General features: G+C 61.1%; 2 protein-coding genes across 5 annotated transcripts in view; one reads left to right on the top strand and one right to left on the bottom strand.

Annotated features, from left to right (window-relative positions):
* The window catches only part of IFT172 (intraflagellar transport 172), a 52,226-nt gene extending 42,735 nt beyond the window's left edge, over positions 1 to 9,491 (top strand). For both annotated transcript variants that reach the window (XM_053251203.1, XM_053251202.1), the window contains 6 exons: positions 4,066 to 4,161; positions 6,778 to 6,837; positions 6,940 to 7,038; positions 7,161 to 7,314; positions 9,130 to 9,221; positions 9,344 to 9,491. In XM_053251203.1, the coding sequence (XP_053107178.1) occupies positions 4,066 to 4,161; positions 6,778 to 6,837; positions 6,940 to 7,038; positions 7,161 to 7,314; positions 9,130 to 9,221; positions 9,344 to 9,433 (591 nt within the window). In that variant the 3' untranslated portion in view covers positions 9,434 to 9,491. The remainder of the gene's footprint in view (positions 1 to 4,065; positions 4,162 to 6,777; positions 6,838 to 6,939; positions 7,039 to 7,160; positions 7,315 to 9,129; positions 9,222 to 9,343) is intronic.
* A 7,000-nt stretch (positions 9,492 to 16,491) lies between these two features.
* NRBP1 (nuclear receptor binding protein 1) overlaps positions 16,492 to 18,926 on the bottom strand; it is a 29,647-nt gene continuing 27,212 nt past the window's right edge. For all 3 annotated transcript variants that reach the window (XM_053251200.1, XM_053251199.1, XM_053251201.1), the window contains 2 exons: positions 18,785 to 18,840; positions 16,492 to 17,227 (listed from right to left, as the gene is read on the bottom strand). In XM_053251200.1, the coding sequence (XP_053107175.1) occupies positions 17,129 to 17,227; positions 18,785 to 18,840 (155 nt within the window). In that variant the 3' untranslated portion in view covers positions 16,492 to 17,128. The remainder of the gene's footprint in view (positions 17,228 to 18,784; positions 18,841 to 18,926) is intronic.

The following is an 18,926-nucleotide window of genomic DNA, read 5'->3' as shown; positions in this document are numbered from 1 at the left end:
GGCCGAACCACCAGACCTTCGAACCGGTTCAGAGGTCCGTAAAAGGGCCTCCAAAGCAGTTCATGCCCATCCCTACAAAATGTAAGCACAAGAGTAATTCTTCACTGTGGATCCTCTAGGCACAACACTGCAGGAGAAGCCACAGAGCCTCATCCAGCAGGGATCCTGTCCCTCTGGCCAAAGCTGCACCTCCCCAGGATCAAATCCCAAAGGAAAGTCAGGACGGGGGCAATATCCACACCTTCCCTCAAGGCTTCAGAGGCTTCTCTGCAAAGGGAGGGTTCCTCACCAGTAATCTCTTCCCAAGGCTCTGAGGAACGGGGTATGTTTAGCCTGGAGAAAAGGAGACTGGGCAGGAAACTGCAGCCTTCAGGGCAAAAAGTTGTTCTCTGCTGCCCCAGAAAGCAGGACTAGAACTCATGGGATTAAGTTACAGGAAGGTAGAAATGGGCTGAATGTTAAGCGAAACTTCCTGGCTTTGGGGTGGTGGGGTGGTCTCTCCTCCTTTTGGTGAAGCTGGACATCCACCTGTTAGAGACGCCTCTGGATGGCTCTGGATTTCCTGCATTGCGAATGAGTTGGACTAGATGACCTCTAAGAGCCCTTCCAGCTCTGGGATTCCATGACTTTCCATCCCACTGATGAAAAAACGGGGAACAAGGACTTCCCTCCTCCCTACCTTCCTGTATGCAAGCCGTCTTCCCTCCACATCAAGCACCGACAAGGCCATTTCGAGACTTGTCCAGTGGAATTCTGACCAGAGAATGGAAGCAAGGTGGTTCACCGTCTCGTTAACAAGCACGGCTCCCTGCCAGAATCGGTCACGGAATGTCTCGAGATACTTACCTGCTCACAGCCTTCTCCATGGCAGTCACTGCATCTCAGGGCAATGGTGGACCCACTGGAGCATCCCTGTAGTTAAGGCTGCCCTTGGCCAGAACTTGGAAGTCTCAGTGGTGTCTCTAAGTAAGAGCATCGGCCCTCGCTTGATTGGCTGCCCTCAGTAGACTCGGTGAAAGTCTGCCTTTGCATCTGAATACAGCCGTCACGCAGGAAATGCTTGCACCTTGCTTATGGACATTTCTCAGGCAGAGCACTGCTGTGTGCCTTGCTGCTGCTGCACACCTGAGGCTGCAGGGAGTGCTTCCCTTCCATCTCTTGGCAACATCCTCACTCAATCCTCCTCTCGGGACAGGAGTCCTCAGGTCTTCCGACTCCCCCTGGACTGCCTGTGGGGATGTGGCTTCTGGGTAACTGTGGCTAAGAGTTCCATGGGGCTGATTCCGTTCCCGAATCACCTTGAGAAATATCTCAAGGTGCAGAGCAATTCCACGTCTTCCTGTGGGAGGAGAGATGGACCAAGCTAGCCGAGCTCGGAAGCAGATCTTCCACACAGGCAGACTCCATGTCCCTGATGCAGCTTCTGGGCGTGTTGGGTTTGAAGTGAGGAAATAATCTAAGTTCCACATGAGGCTGCTTCAGTGCTTCTTGTTAGCTTTCCTGGAGGAGGTGGTCAGCCAAGATACTCCAGATCACTGAGGAACAGGAGGACACACTCTCTCCTGGTGGCTGGACAATAACCAGCTGACAAGAGCGTTACTTGGAGGTGCCATCTCAGGCGGTAGTCACTGTGGATGTTGGCCTAGCTGGGTGATGGACCACATAGTTCAGGGTTGCTGGATCATTGCAGAAGCTTGGAGGAGCATCCCTGGGCTGGAGATCAGGGCAAGGCCGCTGGCCCTCCTGGTGTCCCCAGGGGAGAGTCGAAGGATGCATTTCCTGGCATGCACAGCCAACACCTTGGCAAAGGCCTGCTTAATAGGCAAGGGGGACCTTCTCCTACTTGCCTCATCAGAAGTGGATGGAACAGAATTCCACATGGTGGACTAGTTGAGCAGAACATCTAGCAGGGAATCAGTTCTGCACAAGGTGCGGTCCCAACAGATTGTTTGGCATTCTTGGGTGCCACTTTACAGATCTGTAAGAACATAAGAACAGCCCTGCTGGATCAGGCCCAAGGAAGCCCATCTAGTCCAGCATCCTGTTTCGCACAGTGGCCCACCAGATGCCGCTGGAAGCCACAGGCAGGAGTTGAGGGCATGCCCTCTCTCCTGCTGTTACTCCCCTGCAACTGGTACTTGGAGGCATCCTGCCTTTGAGGCTAGAAGTGTGCAGTGCTGGAACATCTCTTGAAGAAGTTGGTGTCCAGAAATCAGCAGGCAGGAGCAGACAGAAAAAATGCATTGACAGAAGAATTGCCAGCCCACCTCTTCCTGAGAAGCTTTCACAGGATGAAAGGGCAACAGGCAGAAGTCTTATGGATAGGGACTCACTAGCTGGAGGGGCTGCCCCTAAGTAGGTGTCCTGCCCATTTCTCATTGCTAGGCTCTCTTGGCACCTGAACACAGGTATGTTCCACCTGACTCAGCTGATCAACGCTTGGCTTCCAAACACAAGTCCACCAGCGAGGTTGTGGACTTTGTGTCGAGGCTCCATATGTCTGACTTGGTGCAACAGGATGACGGAGCTCCTGGCTGGGACAGTCTGGTGGCGGGGGGACAGACACCTGCAAGAGGGCCTTGAGGAGACGGAGCCCTTGCCCCACGAAGAGGCAGGCTGTGCCGCCTGCAGGAGTCCTCTGGAGATGGAGGGAGGCAGCGCCGTTTCCTCCCACTCTGCTGTTTGCCACTTCCTCCAAGAGGTGGCCCATCGGAGCCCCCGGACGGCACCGGGTGTCCGTTCAGGAGGTTGCCTTGGGATGGTCCTTCTGGTGGACAGGCAGAAGAGTCTCCCAGGCTGGGGACCCTTTCCTCTGGCTCTGGGTCCTGGTCTTCCCCCCAACCCCAGTGGGGGACTGAAGTCCAACCCTTCTCCTCTTACGGAAAAAGTCAACTCTCTTGCTGACGACCTTGCTCTGCCTTCTGTCCACTCCAGATCACCCCCAGGAAAAGAGCTGGAAAGGGCGCGAGCTTTTCATAGGTCAGGACAGTTCTGTCTCCTTTGCGGGGCACGTGGTGTGTGCAGCACATGGCGGTGGGGGCTCGGCCCTGGCAGTCCCCTCGGGGAAGGCGCCAGCCTGGCACCCAGGGCTCCGAAGAGCGAAGTGCCTCTGCAGGAACCCTGGCACATTTCTGGAGGGGAGCTGCTGCCGCTGCTGCCTCGGTGGACTGTTCTCATTGCCCCCTCCCTTGATGAGGTCCGTCATGCAGCAGACATGGGCATCTGCTCCCAGGGTCACCCAGAGGGGGCCGCTGGGGGTGTGTGTGGGGCGGGGGGGGGGGTTTCCAGCAGACTGGCTTCTCCAGCCAAGACTCTCCGTCCAGCCGGAGGCCGGCCCTTCCATCTTGCTGTGGTCTTTCCCAAGGGATGTCCAGTGCTCCCCTGCCTTTCCTGGGGCGGGTTAAACTTGCCTTGAGCACTTCCTGTTCTGAAGGAAAGCAGGAGGCCATTTCCTCCCCTCCCGGGCTGGGACTGTCTTTCTGACTCACATGGGGAGGTCAGTGGCATTTCCTGGGAGAGGATCCTCCTCCCGCTCGCTGCGTGTTTACATCTGGCCAGGTGGGGTCTTTGGATAGTTATTCCTTTACCCATCTCTGGGCTTCCTTGTCTTGGTCCGTCTGCTCTGGGGAAGATGGCGGGGGGGGGGGCTCCTGAGAAGACGCCCGTCCACAGCTGGGCCCCACTGGGCCCCATGGGAGGGGAGAAGGCAGCTGAGTGGCCCTGAATGCCCCCAGAGCAAGGAGGGTACTCCTGTCTGTGGACGCAGCATTTAGACGCCGGGAAACAAGGCCGCATCACCTCCTTGCGCACGATCGACAGCTGAGCGCCTGCCTGGCTCCCGAGTCGAGTCTCCCCTTCTCCCTCCATGCTTGGCCTTGTCCCGCCCCGCAAAGGGAAGCGCAGCCTAGGAAGCTAGACCTCACTCGGCAGGGCTTCCGGGTCTTTTTCTCCCCAGGGCAAGGCTCGCGGGATTGGCTGGGAGGGAGGGGGCTTTGGCCACAGAGCGGGGCAGAAGCCAGGGGGCCAGTTGCTGGTGTCTGCCGCTGATGGGCTCTTTGCTTCCAGGACATGGTGGCCGCCATGCTTTCCATCTCCTTGCTGCGTCACACGGAGATCATCCCTGCAGACAAGGCCTTCTATGAAGCTGGGACAGCAGCCAAGGTGAGAGGCAGCAGAATGGAGGCTTCCTGGGCAGAGGAGTTGCCCTCCTGTTAGGAGGGTCTCGGGGAGCAGGGCTGGGAGAGACCTTGGGGAGCTGGCAGGAAACGGGGGCTGCCTCTTACTCCTCCTCAGGCTCCCATCCCAAGGGACGAGCGCTGTTCTGGGGCTAGGGCCGTATCTGGGTGGGGAAGCAGCAGCAGCAGCAGCGTATGGAAGACCCCACCTTCCGTCCCTGGCGGCAGCGGCAGCATCTCTGGGCTGGGCTGGGCTGGGCAAGGCCCCTGAGCGCCCCTGCCAGGCCGTGTAGACCGGCCTGGGCTAGAGGGACCCCAGGGCCTAGCTTGGCCTCAGGCAGCTTCCTCTGTGCCTCGAAGGTCGGAGGCGAGTTCCGAGATGGGTGCCTCCCGTCCTCTCTTGCTTCTGGTCCCTTCCAGGAGGCTGCACGTGTCCTCTTGAAGAACGTGGATTCCGCCTCAGCTCGAGGCAGCTCAACAGATAAAGTAGTAGAGGGTTTTCAAAGGCCCCAAAGATGGGTGACCCCAGAGGGCCCTGCCTTCCCCCCCCCTCTGCTCCCACTCTGATGCCCCCCCAGGCGTTCTCCCCCCTCTGTCTGGCTGCTCTTGATTTCGTTGCCCCGGGTGGCTTTCCCAGCCTCTGTTCCTCATGTTCTGTCCCCAGTTGAAAGTGGTGGGGCCCCACCTCTGAGGCCAGAGTCTCTCCAAGTGGCCTTCCCATCGGAATGTGACACACTCACTCGCTGCTTCTTCATAGGCAGGAGGGCGGGAGTGGCCCCGGAGGAGGCCCTGCAAGGAGGCCCCGGAGGAGGCGGGCTGAGGAGATGCCTCCTTCCTGCAGCTGCCGGGCATCCTCTGGGGGTCCCAGCAAGCCAGCAGACCTGGGGACGGACCGGAGCGGAGGGGGTTTGAGGCAGCCCGGGCCCTGCAGACTGCTCCGGGCTTTCAAGGGGAGGGAGGGCAAGCCCTTTCTGCCAGGCCCTGTCCAGCCCTGGAGCCGACAGGGTGCTTCCTCTGGGCCAGTTATAGGGACCTCGGAAGCAGCCCTGGGTCCATCTCGCTCAGGATTGTCTTCCCAGACTGGCAGTGGCTTCTCCAAGGTGGCGGGCAGGAGTCTTTCTTGGAGATGCTGCTGCCAGGCAGGGGACTTGGGACCTTCTGCTGCTCTTCCCAGAGCGGCCCCATTATCCCCTGAGGGGAATCTCTCCCAGGGCTCGTCTCCCTTCCGTATGCAAGCAGGGCCGACGCTGCTTAGCCAAGGGGGAAATACATGCTTGCTGCCACAAGCATGAGGCTGGTTGTGGAGAGAGAGATGACCCTGTACACCACTCAGGGCTCCCTGGAGGAGGGGTGGGGCAGAAGTGTCAGAGGATCAACTGGCAAGTCGTGTAGCTGTCCCCGAATCGGCTTCACGCTCCCCCCAGTATCGGCACCAGCTTCCATTCCCAGACCCCCGTCAAAGGGCCAGCCGAGGCCCGGCCTGCCCTCTCCAGGCCGGGCTGCGGCTGGCAGTGGCAACCCCAATGCTTCAGCCATGGCCCTTTTTCTGCCTGGAAAGGGTTGCACTCTGCCTCCAGCGAGCACGCCGACGGACCGGGTGGTGGGTGGTCTCGGGAGCCACGCAGGGGTCCCCTGGCAAAGGTCCTCCACTAGGCAAATGGAAGCCCTTTCTGTCCCAGAGCCAGGCTGGGCACCTCATAATCGGCCTCATCCAGGGCTGCCCCCACCTGTGATGCTGCCACATGCTCCAACGCCTGGCCCAAGGTGATCAGTTGGCAACGGGCCCAGAGTCGCTTAGGGCAGCCAGAGCCAAGGCCAGGGGTCTTGTGGCGGCGGCAGCAGCAGCAGCAGCAGCCTCACCGCCATCCCGGGGGGGGGGGTGACAGACCCTGCCTCAGAGATGCCCCAGCTCAGCCCAGGCGCTGCTAGGAAGGGGCCCAGGCTGGGGAGGGGTTGGCCCCCCAGCTCGAGGGAGCCCGCCACAGCCACCCCTGCACCCTCCCCACGGCTTGGACTCTCCACCAGGTTCTCACCCAGCTGGTGCTATGGGGCGGGGGGTGCAGGTTATGGGGAATAACTAGTGGGGAGGAATGGTTAAGGACACACACAGAGACCCCCGCCACAGTCCTCCGGCACACACAGAGCTTCATCTCTGACCTGGGCGGGGCGCTTCCTTTCCGGCCAGGGCGCGCTTGGCAGCAGCAGCAGCGGTTGGGAGACGGCAGGGCCCCCATTGCTTTATGGCAGGCTGGAGCTTTGGTCCGGCCAGCCGAGGATGCCCTGCTCTGGCTGGCAGCAGCAGCACGCGGAGGTCTTTCCCAGCCCAGCTTCCAGGAGCCCCCGTGTGCAAAATGGAGGGCCACACCTTGGCTCCCCTTTCGGCTGGCTACTGATGCCCCCCCATGCAGCACTTCTTGGGTCCCTCTGCATGGTGACCCCCACCGACCGTGACCCCTCCAGCCAGCAGGTTGCTTAGCAGCAGGGCTGGGACAGAGGCCCCTCCCACTGAGGCAGGGGGAGGAGCCGTGGGAGGGGGCGGGGTCAGCGGCCCTGGCCGGAGAGGCCTCCCTCCCAGTCTGCCTCCCTGTCTGCCTGCCTGCAGGGTATCGGCTGGGAGAACATGGCCTTCATCTTCCTGAACCGCTTCCTGGACCTGACCGATGTGAGTCTCCCCGCGGGCTCTTCCTCGAGCTGGGGAGGGGAGGGAGGGGAGGGGCTGGGGCGGCACTCTCCCCCCACGGTGGCTCTCTCTGCCCCCTGCCAGGCCATCGAGGAGGGCTCGCTGGACGCCCTGGACCACTCCGACTTCCAGAACACAGACATCCCTTTTGAGGTGCCCTTGCCTGCCCGGCAGCATGTCTCGGTGAGTCCCGAGGTCCCCCAGCCAGGGCCCATGTGTGGGCAGGGGAAGGGGGGCTCTGCCCGACGGAGGCACAGCCCCCCCGCTGAGCCCCCTGTGCTTGCTTGCCTGCCTGCCTGTGACAGGAGGAGAAGCGTGAGGAGATCCGTGACTGGGTCCTCACGGTGTCCATGGACCAGCGGCTGGAGCAGGTGCTTCCCCGGGATGAGCGCGACACCTATGAGGCCTCCCTGGTGGCCGTGAGCACAGGGGTGCGTTCCCTGCCCTGCCTCATCACAGGTGAGGGGAGCGGAGGGGCCGGGCCGGGGGGGCCAGGGGCGGGGGGAGCCCTGCCGCCACACGGGCTCTCTGGCCGCGCTGGAGGCCTCGGACTCCTCTGCGTCTCCTGCGCCCACCAGAAGAGCCCGGCTGCCGGGCCAGGCCCCGGAGGAGGAGGGAGGGAAGGAGGGGGCTGCCACTTCTCCCACTCTGGCTCCCCGGCAACAGGTACCGAGAGGCATCGTGCCTGAGGCCGGGGGCGGCCTGTAGCCGGCGAGACTCGTAGCCACAGATGGGCCTGTCCGTGAATGTGTCTGAGCCCCTTTTAAAGTCGCCCAAGCTACGGCCGAGCACCACATCCCACACAGAGGGATGATGCGCTGTGTGCAACGGGACTTCCTTTCCTCGGTCCTACATTTCCTGGCAGTCCCTTCCACGGAATGACCCCGGTTCTGGTGTTGTGAAATGGGGGGGGGGGATTTCTCCTCCTCCTCCTCCTCCTCCTCCTCCTCCTCTCCACTCCATGCATGATTTCATAGACCTCCATCATGTCTCCCCGCAGTCGTCTTTTCTCTAAACTAAACAGCCCCAGGTGTTGTAGTCTTGCCTCACAGGGAAGGTGCTCCAGGCCCCTGATCCTCTGGGTGGCCCTCTTCGGCACCTTCTCCAGTTCTGTAATGTCCCTTTTCTGAGATACGGTGACCAGATCTGTACAAAGTACTCCAGATGGAGCCACACCACAGATCTGTATAAGTTTATACCTATTTATACCTAAACAATGTAGCGTTATCTGCAAATCTGGCCACCTTGCTGCTTACCCTAATTTCTAGACCATTCATGAACAAATTAACAAGAAGTTCTGGTAAAAATTGATCTGCCTACTTCCTTTCACTAGAAGCTTAATTGGTCATTGCCATCTTCACCAATCCACCCACGTCAGCGTCACCTGTTCGCGCGTACACCGTCTTGAAGTGGGGTGGATGAGATCATCACAAACTCTGTGGTTGAGGTGTGTCCCTACAACTGGGCCAGATCGGTCCAGGCATGGCGGGGAGGCAGACGCCCACAGCCGGGCGACCTCGCAAGCTCAGCCTGGAAGCTCACTGCAGAGCCTCCGGGTCCACCTTTATTCAAGTTCTCTCAGAGGAAGGGCCCACAGAGTCAGCCCATTGACTCCTCAGAGTCCAGCGTGCCTCTGATTGACTGGGGGCAGCACGCGGGGAAACCTCTTCCCTCCTCCTCCTCCTCCTCCTCCCAGGACCTGCAAACCAGGCAGGCAGCAGCTGCCGCCATCTTGGAAGAGGCCTCCCCTTCCCTCGCATGCGCCCCGGAGGGAGAAGGCGTTCGCGCGGCCCCTGGCAGAGGCCAGGCCGGAGGAGGGAGAGCCTCTTCTCAAGCAGAGCCCAGCCACGGTGCAGCTGCCCCCGGCAGGTCAAGGCTCTCTAGGCCCCACACTTGCCGGAGGCTTCTTGCCCCGCTGGGCCCAGGCCAAGGTGGCCGGTCCGTGGGCCACGCAGATGCACCCCCTCATCCCCTCCGCAGGGCTGTCGTCGAGGCAGCAGCATCCGGGACTCGGGCCACAGCCTGGCTCCTTGAGGGGCGCTCTTGAGCCAGAGCGGAGGGGGGCGCGGGGGGGGGGGAGATCAAGCCGTGGGCAGGCCGGGTCCCCCTCCGGCACCAGCCAGAGCCTGCTGGGAGGCCGAGGGCCTCCTGCCGTGCAGACAGGGTGGGAGGTGCTGGCTGCCAGCCGGGGGTCCCCAGGCCCCGTAGGAGGCGGGGGGGTGGCTGTGGTCAGCCCACCGACCTCCTCTCCCTCCCTCCCTCCCTCCCTGCCAGGCTACCCTGTGCTCAGGAACAAGGTGGAGTTCAAGCGCCCCGGCAAAGAAGCCATCAAGGAGAGCTGGAACAAGTTCCTGATGGCTGTCAAGGTGAGGGGGGGGGGCGGGGGGTGGGGGCCTCCTCCGGGAGCCACAGCGGGGGGCCGCTGGCCGAGCTGACGGGGGGCCCTCCTCCTCCTCCTCCTCCTCCTCCTCCTTCTCCTCCCTTGCAGATGTCGCACAGCCCTGCCTGCCAGGACGTCCTCAAGTTCATCAGCCAGTGGTGCGGGGGCCTCCCCAGCACCAGCTTCTCCTTCCAGTGAGCGGCAGCCTGGCCCGGCCCTCCCGCTCGGGGCGGCTATTAAACACCTCTCTGCGGGACTCTTTGGCTCTCGCCTGGACCTCTTTGCGGGGAGGCGGCAGCCCTGCTCTGCCTCTGGGCAGCGGGAGGCAGAGGGAGGCGGGAGGCCCACGGAGGGGCAGCTTGCAGGGCTGCCCACGCCTGAACGGGCAGCAGCCCACCGGGGCCGGGGCTGTGGCTCAGCGGGCAGGTCCCGCCTCTGGCAGCATCTCTGGGGAAGGAAGACCCTCCTGTCTGCCTGGGAGCGCGGCAGGGCCCAGGGCCCAACTCCGAGGAGAGCCGCTGGGGGCTGTGCCACTCTGCGCCCCACGGAGCGGGGGGGGGGGGCTGGTCGCTCGGGGCACCACCGGAGGCTAGCAGGGCAGCCACGGGCCGGAGCTGCTTCGTGGGGGCAGCTGCCACTTGAGCGGGTTGCTTTCGGGCACAGCGGGTGGACTCTGGGCGCTGGATCGAGACCCACCTGGCCCCGTGCAGGCCCCCCCTGGGGGTGGGCAGCAGTGGCGGTTCCTGGCAGTCAGACTCTGGAGCCCCCCCCCTCCCCTCCCCTCCCCTCCCCTCGGCCGCTGTCTTGCCAAAGCGCAGCGGCAAATGCCTCCCCAGCCCCCGGAGGTGGCTGCCCGCCCCGCCCCCCGCTGGGCCAGGAAGGCCCTCCCCGGCTACTGCTGCCCCTGGCTGGCCGGCCGGCCCTGCAGAGCCTTGATGGCCGGGGAGGGGGAGGGGGAGGCGGCCGCAGCCCAGGGAGGGGGCCAGGGGGAGGCCGGCGGGGGGAGCAGCCGCTGCTGCTGGGAAGGAAGGAAGGAAGGAGCCCAGCCGCCTCTGCCCCTCGCCTCTGCCCGCCGGCCCCCAAGCTGGAGTGGGGCGGGAGGGGGCTGCCAGCAGCCTCTCTGACCCGCAGCTCCTGGGAGGCAGCCGTGCGGGGCGGAGGAGGGCGGGCGCCAGGCCGAGAGGCCGGCCTCCAGCGCAGCCATCACCCAGCAGGGCAGCCAGAGGCCAGTGCGGTTTCCGGGGCGGGGGGGGGCAAGGAGGGAGACCACTGGTGAGCGGGGGGGGGCGTAGCTCTGGGAGGAGGAGGAGGAGGAGGAGGAGGAGGAGCCCCTCCCTGCCTGCCTGCCTGCCGGCCAGTGCCCAGCCCCCTCCCTGGCAGCAGCGGCATCTCCAGCGAGAGAGGGCTGGGAGAGAGAGACGCCTGCCTGCCTGCCACCTTGGAGCGCCGCTGCCAGTCCGGGCAGACAGCCCTGAGCAGCTGGCGGGAGGGGCCAGGAAGGGCCTGGCTCGGCCGAAGGCAACTTCCCGGGGTGGGAGGGGGCGGGCCGGGCTGGCGGCAACTCACGCAGATGCGGGGGGGGGGCCGAGGGGGCACCGGTGGGGCGGGGGAGGCGGCGCCCGCCACTGGCCGCGGTGAGCGAGACGGGCAGGGTCAGCCCCGCGCGGCCGGCGCCCGAGAGCAGCTGTTGGCCGCAGCCACGGAGAGGGGGGGCGCGGGGTTGCGGAAGGGGCCGGAGCAGCGGCAGGTGACCGGGGCGCCGGGGAGGAAGCGGCTGGGAGGCGGCCCGGCACAGAGTGGCAGCAGCTCCTGGCAGAAGGCCGGCACCTGGCGGCCGCGGAGAGGGAGGCTGCCGCCGCCGCCGCCGCCGCCGCCCAGTTCGGAAGGGGACGGGCGCGACTCAGCAGGCAGCGGCGGCCGAGGTCCCGGGACACCGAGAGCATCGCCGCCACGCCGGCAGTGATGCTCGAGGGAGGAAGACGGGCAGGAGGGGCCGCGCCTGGGGGGCCGCCCTGCTCCCCGCCCCGCCAGCCCGGCCGCCGCCGCCGCCTCCTCACTCGCCAAGAAGCCGGAGAGCGGCGCGGTGAGGGGGGCGGCGGGGGCGGCGTACTCGGGGGCGGCGGGGGCGCGCTCGGGCAGGGCCGCGCGGCGCAGGACGGAGCCGTGGGCGAGGGCGCCCAGCACCGAGCTCAGGTGGCCCAGCGCGAGGGGCGCCTGCCCGGCCTCGGCTGTGGGGAGCGCGGGGGACGCTCAGCGCGCGCACGGCAGCCGCAGGCCCGCGGACTGGGCCGAGCCGAGGCTGCCAGGCAGGCCGCCCGTGGGGCCAGCAGGGCTGGGCTGGGCTGGAAGCCACTCCGGGGCTGCCGGCGCGGGGGGGGGGGTGGCGGGCGGTCCGGGGCTGCTGAGCCAGCAGGAGAGCGCGCCGCCCGGCCGGGGTCCTGGCCGAGACCCGGAGCACTTGCCGAAGCCGCCGCAGCGCCGCATCCCGCTTCCTGCTCGGCGGCGGCGGCGGCTGCTGCTGCTGCTGCTCCGACCGCCAGAGCCCGGTGGGCCTAAAAAGGCGCGCCCCAAGGCGCCTGGACCGAAGGGCTCTTGCAGGCCCTCCGCAGCCCCAGGGAGCATTCCGCACACGCGTCTAACTGGCCCGCACCGCCCGGGGCAGACGAGAAAGACGGTGGCGGCCCCGGACCTCGGCCGGCCGTCCAGGGGTACGAGCGCCTCTGGCAACGCCGACCCCGCTTGCCCGGGAGCCGAGCCTCCGTGGGCCTTCCAGTGCTGGCGCTCTCCTGGCGCCTTCGGCTGCTGTGGGGCACGACGGGGCCTCGCGGGGCCCACCTGGGGCGGGGCTCGCAGCGGGCCACCACCACGCCTGGCCTGCTCGCCCTGCCCTGGCAGGCACCCTGCGTGCTCTCTTCCCTCCGGCTTTTGACTGGCCGTGGCCGCCTCGCCACCGCCACTTGGCGTCTGAGGTCTCCGCCTCACCTGGCAGCCTCCTCGATGGCAGGGGCCCAAACAACGGGGCCCCGAACCCTCTCCCGGCAGCCCTGGGTGAGGGATGACAAGCGGAAGCTGACGCCAAGTGAGATGGAGGCACTCATGGTGCAGGGTCAGAACTTGGGAGAGGAGTTTGAGCTGCCGGTTCTGGGGGGCCGGGTCATGCTTCCCCTTAGCACGGCTAAAGTACCTGTTCCCAGAAGGGACAGGTCTGCAGCCTGGGGATGTTTCTGGATCGAAACCTCTCCCTGGTGTCCCAGGTTGAGGCGGTGGCCAGAGGTGCCTTCTATAAGCTGCCTCGGTTTTTTGAGATGAATGTCTTCAGAACGGTGGTACGTATGCTGGTAAGCTCCAGGCTGGACTACTGCAACGTGCTCTATGTGGGGCTGCCACCTACACTGGCTGATGATGTTTCTGGGCAAAATATAAGGTCTTGGTTATAACGTATAACGCCCTAAGCAGCATAGGTCCTGGGTATTTAAGGGTATGTCATCTTCGCCATGAACCACAGTGCCCATTGAGATCATCTGGAGAAGTTCCTCTGCAGTTGCCACAGGCTCATCTGGTAGCTACTCAGGGGTGGGCCTTCTCCGTTGCTGCCCCAAGGCTGTGGAATGTGCTCCCGGCTGAAATAAGAGCCTCCCCATCTCTGATGTTTACAAAGGCACTCAAGACATATTTGTTCACCCAGGCTTCGGATTAGAGATATAGTTTTAATGTTACTGGCTTTGATGGTTAAATGATTTTAATTGTAAACCAGCCAGAGATGCAAGTTTTGGCCAGTATAGAAAGCTGCATAGGTTTACATCACGGAGGACGGCTATTCTATAAATGGGTGGAGTACCACCACCGTAAGAGGCCCTTTCTCCGATTGCCAACCATCTTCACGTCATTTGGTAGGGGCGCTTGCAGCAGGGCTTCAAAAAAGGTTCTTGAGGTTTGGCTAGGAATGTATGGGCAAGGCCCTCTCGCAGGTAGCCTGGTCCCCAGCCCTTTAGAGCTGTATAGGTGAAGACCAGCACTTTGAATCTGGCTTAGAAACAGACTAACTGACATCAGTTAGCATCAGCATGAGATGACCAAAACACCCAGTCCTAGTTAAAAACATTGTGGACCTATTGGGTGCCAAGTGCCATTTCTGAACCATTTTTAAAGGCAGCCTCACATACACCACATTGCAGTCATCTAAATGTGAGATTAGAGGAGCCTGAGTAACTGTGGTCAAGCGATCTTCATCCAGGTAAGGTGGCAACTGCTAACTTGGCAAAGAGGCACCTTTTAACGTGGTGATTCTTTATTTAGCAGGGGGAGAGTAACTGGCCCTCTCCACCCCCAGCACAGCATCCCTCCAGTGAGTGACTGTTGCTGGTGTCTATCTTGTGTTACTTTTTAGATTGTGAGCCCTTTAGGGACAGGGATCCATCTCATTTGTTATTTCTCTGTGTAAACCACCCTGAGCCATTTTTGAGAAGGGCAGTATAGAAATTGAATGAATGAATGAATGAACTGCAGATCAGCCAAAGCGCATCGGGAGCCACGGAGGCAGCTTGAGCTTCTAGTGACAATGCTGGACCAATGAGCACCCCAGACTGCAAACCCGACCCTTTAGGGGAAGCACAACCCCACCTAAGACAGCCTGGATATCATTTATACATCCCTGTTGATTCTGGTGGACCTTTCAGTGACTTTTGTTACCATCAGCTGCAATGTATAGATGAGGCTGCTCTCCTCCATGAAGTTATCCAAACCCCTCTTAAAGCCATCCAGGTGGTTGGCTGTCCCTACATCTTGTGGCAGAGAATTCCACAAGTGGATGATGTGTTGTGTGAAAACATACTTCCATTTGTTGGTTCTAGATTTATTGGCAATCAGTTTCATGGGATGACCCCTGGTTTGGGTGTTTCGTGAGAGGGAGAAGAATTTCTCTCGATCCACTCTCTCCACCCCATGCATGGTTTTGTAGACCTTGATCATGTCTCATCAACCTTTTTAAGCATTCCTGCCCTGTTTCCTGGAGAGCTCTAATAACTCCACTTTCTCTAGGAATTGTACTGAGTGCTCTCCTTCACTTAACTGGAGCATGTAAAACCCTAACTTGCCCATGCGAGGGAGGAGGTCCAAAAGAGTCCCAAGGAGCAGTTCAGCACTTAAGTGATTTGAAATCTAACAGTTTGCACACAGCAATATAGAGCTTAAAGCAGTGGGTGGCGTTGGGGAGAGAGCACTGGGGCTCCCCTGTACCAGGCTCCCCCAACCAACTTAACCCATAAGAACAGCTCGGTGCTGGATCAGGCCCATCTCATCCAGCCTCCTGTTTCCCACAGTAGCCCACCCGATGCCTCTGAGGAGCCCACAGGCAAGAGAGGAGGACAGGCCCTCTCTCCTGCTGTGGTTCCCTTGCTGCAACTATTATTTAGAGTTCCAAATAATAGGAGGAGTGTAAAGGGGGAAACCACCAACACAGTGAAGACGGCCACTAAGAAGAAACAGGGCTCTCTGGAGACGCCATCTCAAAGTCAAGCTGCCATGCCAAAGGGTGGACTCTGGCCAGGTTTGATTATCCATGACAGAAAGACCACATGTGTGGTGCAGGCAACGACACTTTCCACAGGTCAGCCCACCTGTGAACCTTTGCAAAGGCCGGCCAGAGCCAAAAGCAGCCCGACTTGCTTCTCTCTCCAAGCCCCACATGTACAGCCAAGAATCTGAGAACCCCGCCTGTGTTTGCTGGAAGCAAAGCAGATAGCTGTGAAGCCTGCCTTCCCCCTGTGTTTTGACCCCTTTAAAAGCTGCTTCGCTTGTACAGGGAATCTGGGAGGGAGAGAAGCCCATTCAGCCGAGTTCCAGGTCCAAGCCCAAGTTTGCTCTGCAGTCCCTTTCCATGTCTGTGCATTCGTTCTCCACCGGTGTTGGTCTTCTCCAGCTTCCCCCCCCCCCCCCCCGCAAGTGCCTTCTAGGTCTTATGAACACAAGAAAGAGCCCGGTGACCAGTGCGCCCTCCTGCTTTCCAATGACTGCTTTTGAAGTGGGCAGACGACTCACGGAATCACAACCGACGCCCACTTGCCTCAAGCATGACTCTTCGAGCCAACTGGCCCTAGCCCTCCATTCCAAGTCAGGAGGAGAGTGCAGCTCCCCAGGCCACCTGTGTTTGCAATGGACCCCCAAGCAGCTCCAGCTGCGTGCGGCAGCTCAGACGGCGCGCCCAGCTCTCCATGAAACCAAGCACTGGCGGTGGCATCTTCTTCTTCATGAGCCTCATTGCCGATTCCGAGCAGCAGCTCATTCGGGGGAGACCCAAATCTAGGCAACACCCCCTCCCCATGGAAGCTGAACCTTGCACTGTTCTGCAAGGGAGTCACAGCAGGAGAGAGGGCCTGCCCTGCATGCACAGACCTCTTGCCTGTGGGGCTTCCTAGAGGCATCTGGTGGGCCACTGTGTGAAATGGGATGCTGGACTAGATGGGCCTCCTTGGGCCTGATCCAGCAGGGCTGCTCTTAGGTTCTTAACCTCCTCAGCACTGGCTGGTTTTAAGTGACTCCGAACACGAACACACACACACACACACACACACACCATCGAATCAGGCTTTTGAATTTTAAAGTTTGATGGCTATTTTAATTTGTCTAACTAATTTAATAAACCACCAGAGATTTTATATGGGGCAGTATAGAAGTGTGATACAATCAAGAGATAAAAATCATTTGGGAGAGTGAGGACTTTCACAGCCCGCCGCCTGGCACCTTTGCTTCGCTTCACTTGTGCATGCTGGCTGCTCCGCTTCCCTTGGCGTAAAGACACACAGTCTCCCACTGAGAGCCTGACAGAACAGTGCAGCAAGAGCTGGCAGCTCGCCGCTTTGAGCCCATGTGTGGCCACCAGTGGGCCCCCTCAGGCGAGTGCGTGCGCGCACACTCACAAGTTGTTGGATGTCCTCTCCGTTCACGTTCGATCCCTCTCAGGCCGAATCGGGAAGAGCCCACTCTGAATGCACCTGGTGTGCACACACTCACTGCCTTAATCCTGCCACCCAGAAGAAAACTCATTCGGCACACAGATGAACAAAATGGGAGACAGCACCGGTGGGCACCACCAGCCAACCAGGAGGTGCCCTTTGCAGAGCGACACAAGCAGAGACCCCTCCTCTCGCCCGCAGCAAGGCCCAAGGCTCCACGGGCGGAGAGGTCAGCGCTCAGCCAAGGCCTCCACCATGTGCCCCGACTCCAGAGCAGGGCAAACCAACCAGGCAGGCTGCAGCTGCTTATGTACAAAACCGTTTATTAGAAATAGGAACAGACAGCAACATACTTGGCAGCAGCAGCCCCACCCCGGGAAAGCAGGGGCGGGGGGGGGTCGCAGCTCCCGCCCTGGTGACCAAGCCAGCCTCTCGCCCTGCCCAGCACAGAGCTGGCGGAGAAGAGGGACGGAGCGGCTGGGCACAGCAAGGCAGGGCCTGGCCGGGCCAGCCGTTCCCCGGGGCTGCTCTTCCTCCCTCCTCCCAGCCACGGAGTGAGGAGGCCAACGGGAGCAGGAGCAACTGGGTCTAGAGAGACAGCAGGTGGGCAAAGTGTGGGGTGGAGGCCGCTGCTGCCGCCACCTCCCCCCTCCCTCCCTCCCTCTAACCTTTAAATAAAAAGACAGACATCTGTGCTGTGCAAAAAAAACCTCTGTACAATTCAAGCAAACACAAAAACTCCATGCGAGTGAGCTGCAGGGGTGGCGGGGAGGGCAGGCCACTGGCCCCAGGGGGAAATAATACTGATGAGGCGCACAGCCCCCGCCCTGCCCCTCCCCGCTCCAGCCACGGCAGCGATTGTCTGCAGCCCCCGGCAACACCCCCTCCGGCAGGAGGCCTGGCCACGCACAGCCCCGGGAGGGTGCCCAAGCAGGGACAGCCCCTAGGAGGACACGGTGACTGCTGCCAGGGCCCCGTTCCGCGAGTAGAAGAACTTGCTGAATGCCTCTTCCAGTAAACAGCTCAGTCGGCTCTGGTCAGCCTGCGGGGACAGAGAGGGGGAAGGACGTAAGCCCTGCTGGATCAGGCCCAACGACTCCAGCACTCTGTTGCACAGGGGCCCACCAGGCGCCTCTGGGGAGCAGCCCACAGGCAAGAGGGGAGGGCTGCCCTCTCTCTCAAGCGGTTGCTCCCCTGCAACGGGCATTGAGAGGCATCCTGCCTCTGAGGCTGGAGGTGGCCCACAGCAGCCACCAGACCAGTAGCCACTGATAGCCCCGTCCTCCATGAATCTGCCCAAGCCCCTTGTACAGCCATCCCAGCTGGTGGCCATCACCACATCCTGTGGCAAAGAACTCCATAGAGTAATCCTTCCTTTTGTCAGTCCTAAATTTCCCAGCATTCAGTTTCATGGGAGGACCCCTGGTTCTAGTGTTGGGAGAGAGGGAGAATAATTTCTCTCTCTCCACACCTATAAACCTCCATCATGTCTCCCTGTAGTCACCTTTTCCAAACTGAAGAGCACCAGATGCTGCAGCCTTGCCTCATTAGGAAAGTGCTCCAGGCCCCTGACCGCCGCGACTGCCCTCTTCTGCACCTTTCCCAGGTCTACAATGTCCTCCTTAAGTTACAGTGTCCAGAACTGCACACACTACTCCCAATGTGGCCAAACCACAGATTTGAATAAGGGAATTATATTAGCATTTTTATTTTTAATTTCAATCCCCTTCCTAATAATCCCTAGCATGAATTGCCTTCTTCACAGCTGCCACACCCTGAAATCGGCACTCAATGAGCTGTCCACCATGACCCCAAGAACACACCAGTGCATATCTGAAGTTGGGGGAGGGGTTGCCCCAATATTTAAACTTGCTCACATTCAACCACATTTGCCACTTTGTCGCCCACTCCCCCAGTTTGGAGAGATCCTTTTGGAGCTCCTCACAGTCCGTTTGTTTTTTATTTCACTACCCCAAAGAGTTTGGTGCCTTCTGCAAATTTAGCCACTTCGCTGGTCACCCCAACTTCCAGATCATTTATGAACAAGTTAAAGAGCACTGGTCCCAGTCCCAGTCCCTGGGGGACCCCACTGCTTATGCTTCTCCATTGACTCCTACCCTCTGTTTCCGTTCCTTCAACCAGTCACCAATCCACACAGGAACCTGTCCCCGTTTTGGAAGTCCAAGTATATGAATGTCAACCGGGTCACCTTGATCCACAGGCCTGCTGACCCTCTCAGAGACCTCCAAAAGGTTCGTGAGGCAAGACCGGCCCTTGCAGAAGCCATTTTATGGCTGTGGTGGGTTTTTCCATGGTTGCGTGTATATACCGCCTTCCATTAAAACCACCCCAAGGCGGTTCTCCTCCAGCAAGGCCAGTTCTTCTCTGTTGCACAGTTTTGCCCTTAAGTGTGCTTCCCATCCACTGACCTGACACTGAAGTCAAACGAGGCAGCTTGAAGCTTCCCGGGGCCCTTTGGGGAAACCAGAGTCCCCTTGGCTCCTTCCCAGTCCTCTGGAAATGGGGGAGGCCGAGGTGACCCAGCCAGCCTCACCAGCAGGAAGCCAAGGGCGGGGGGGGGGGGGGCGGGGGAGCCTACCTCACTGATGAATCCCAGCTGGACCAGCTCAGCTGTCAACTCCTGGATATTGTCACCTGTGGGGGGGGGAGGGAGGGAGGGAGGGAGTGAGTGACAGGGGGAGCGCTCATCCCCCCCACCCCCCGCAGCAGCCGGAGGAGAC

Source organism: Hemicordylus capensis, chromosome 1 (genome assembly GCF_027244095.1).
Source record: "Hemicordylus capensis ecotype Gifberg chromosome 1, rHemCap1.1.pri, whole genome shotgun sequence".
Classification (NCBI taxonomy): domain Eukaryota; kingdom Metazoa; phylum Chordata; class Lepidosauria; order Squamata; family Cordylidae; genus Hemicordylus; species Hemicordylus capensis.
The sequence above is the reverse complement of the archived record's forward strand: the minus strand, read 5'-3'. Positions and strand labels throughout refer to the sequence as shown.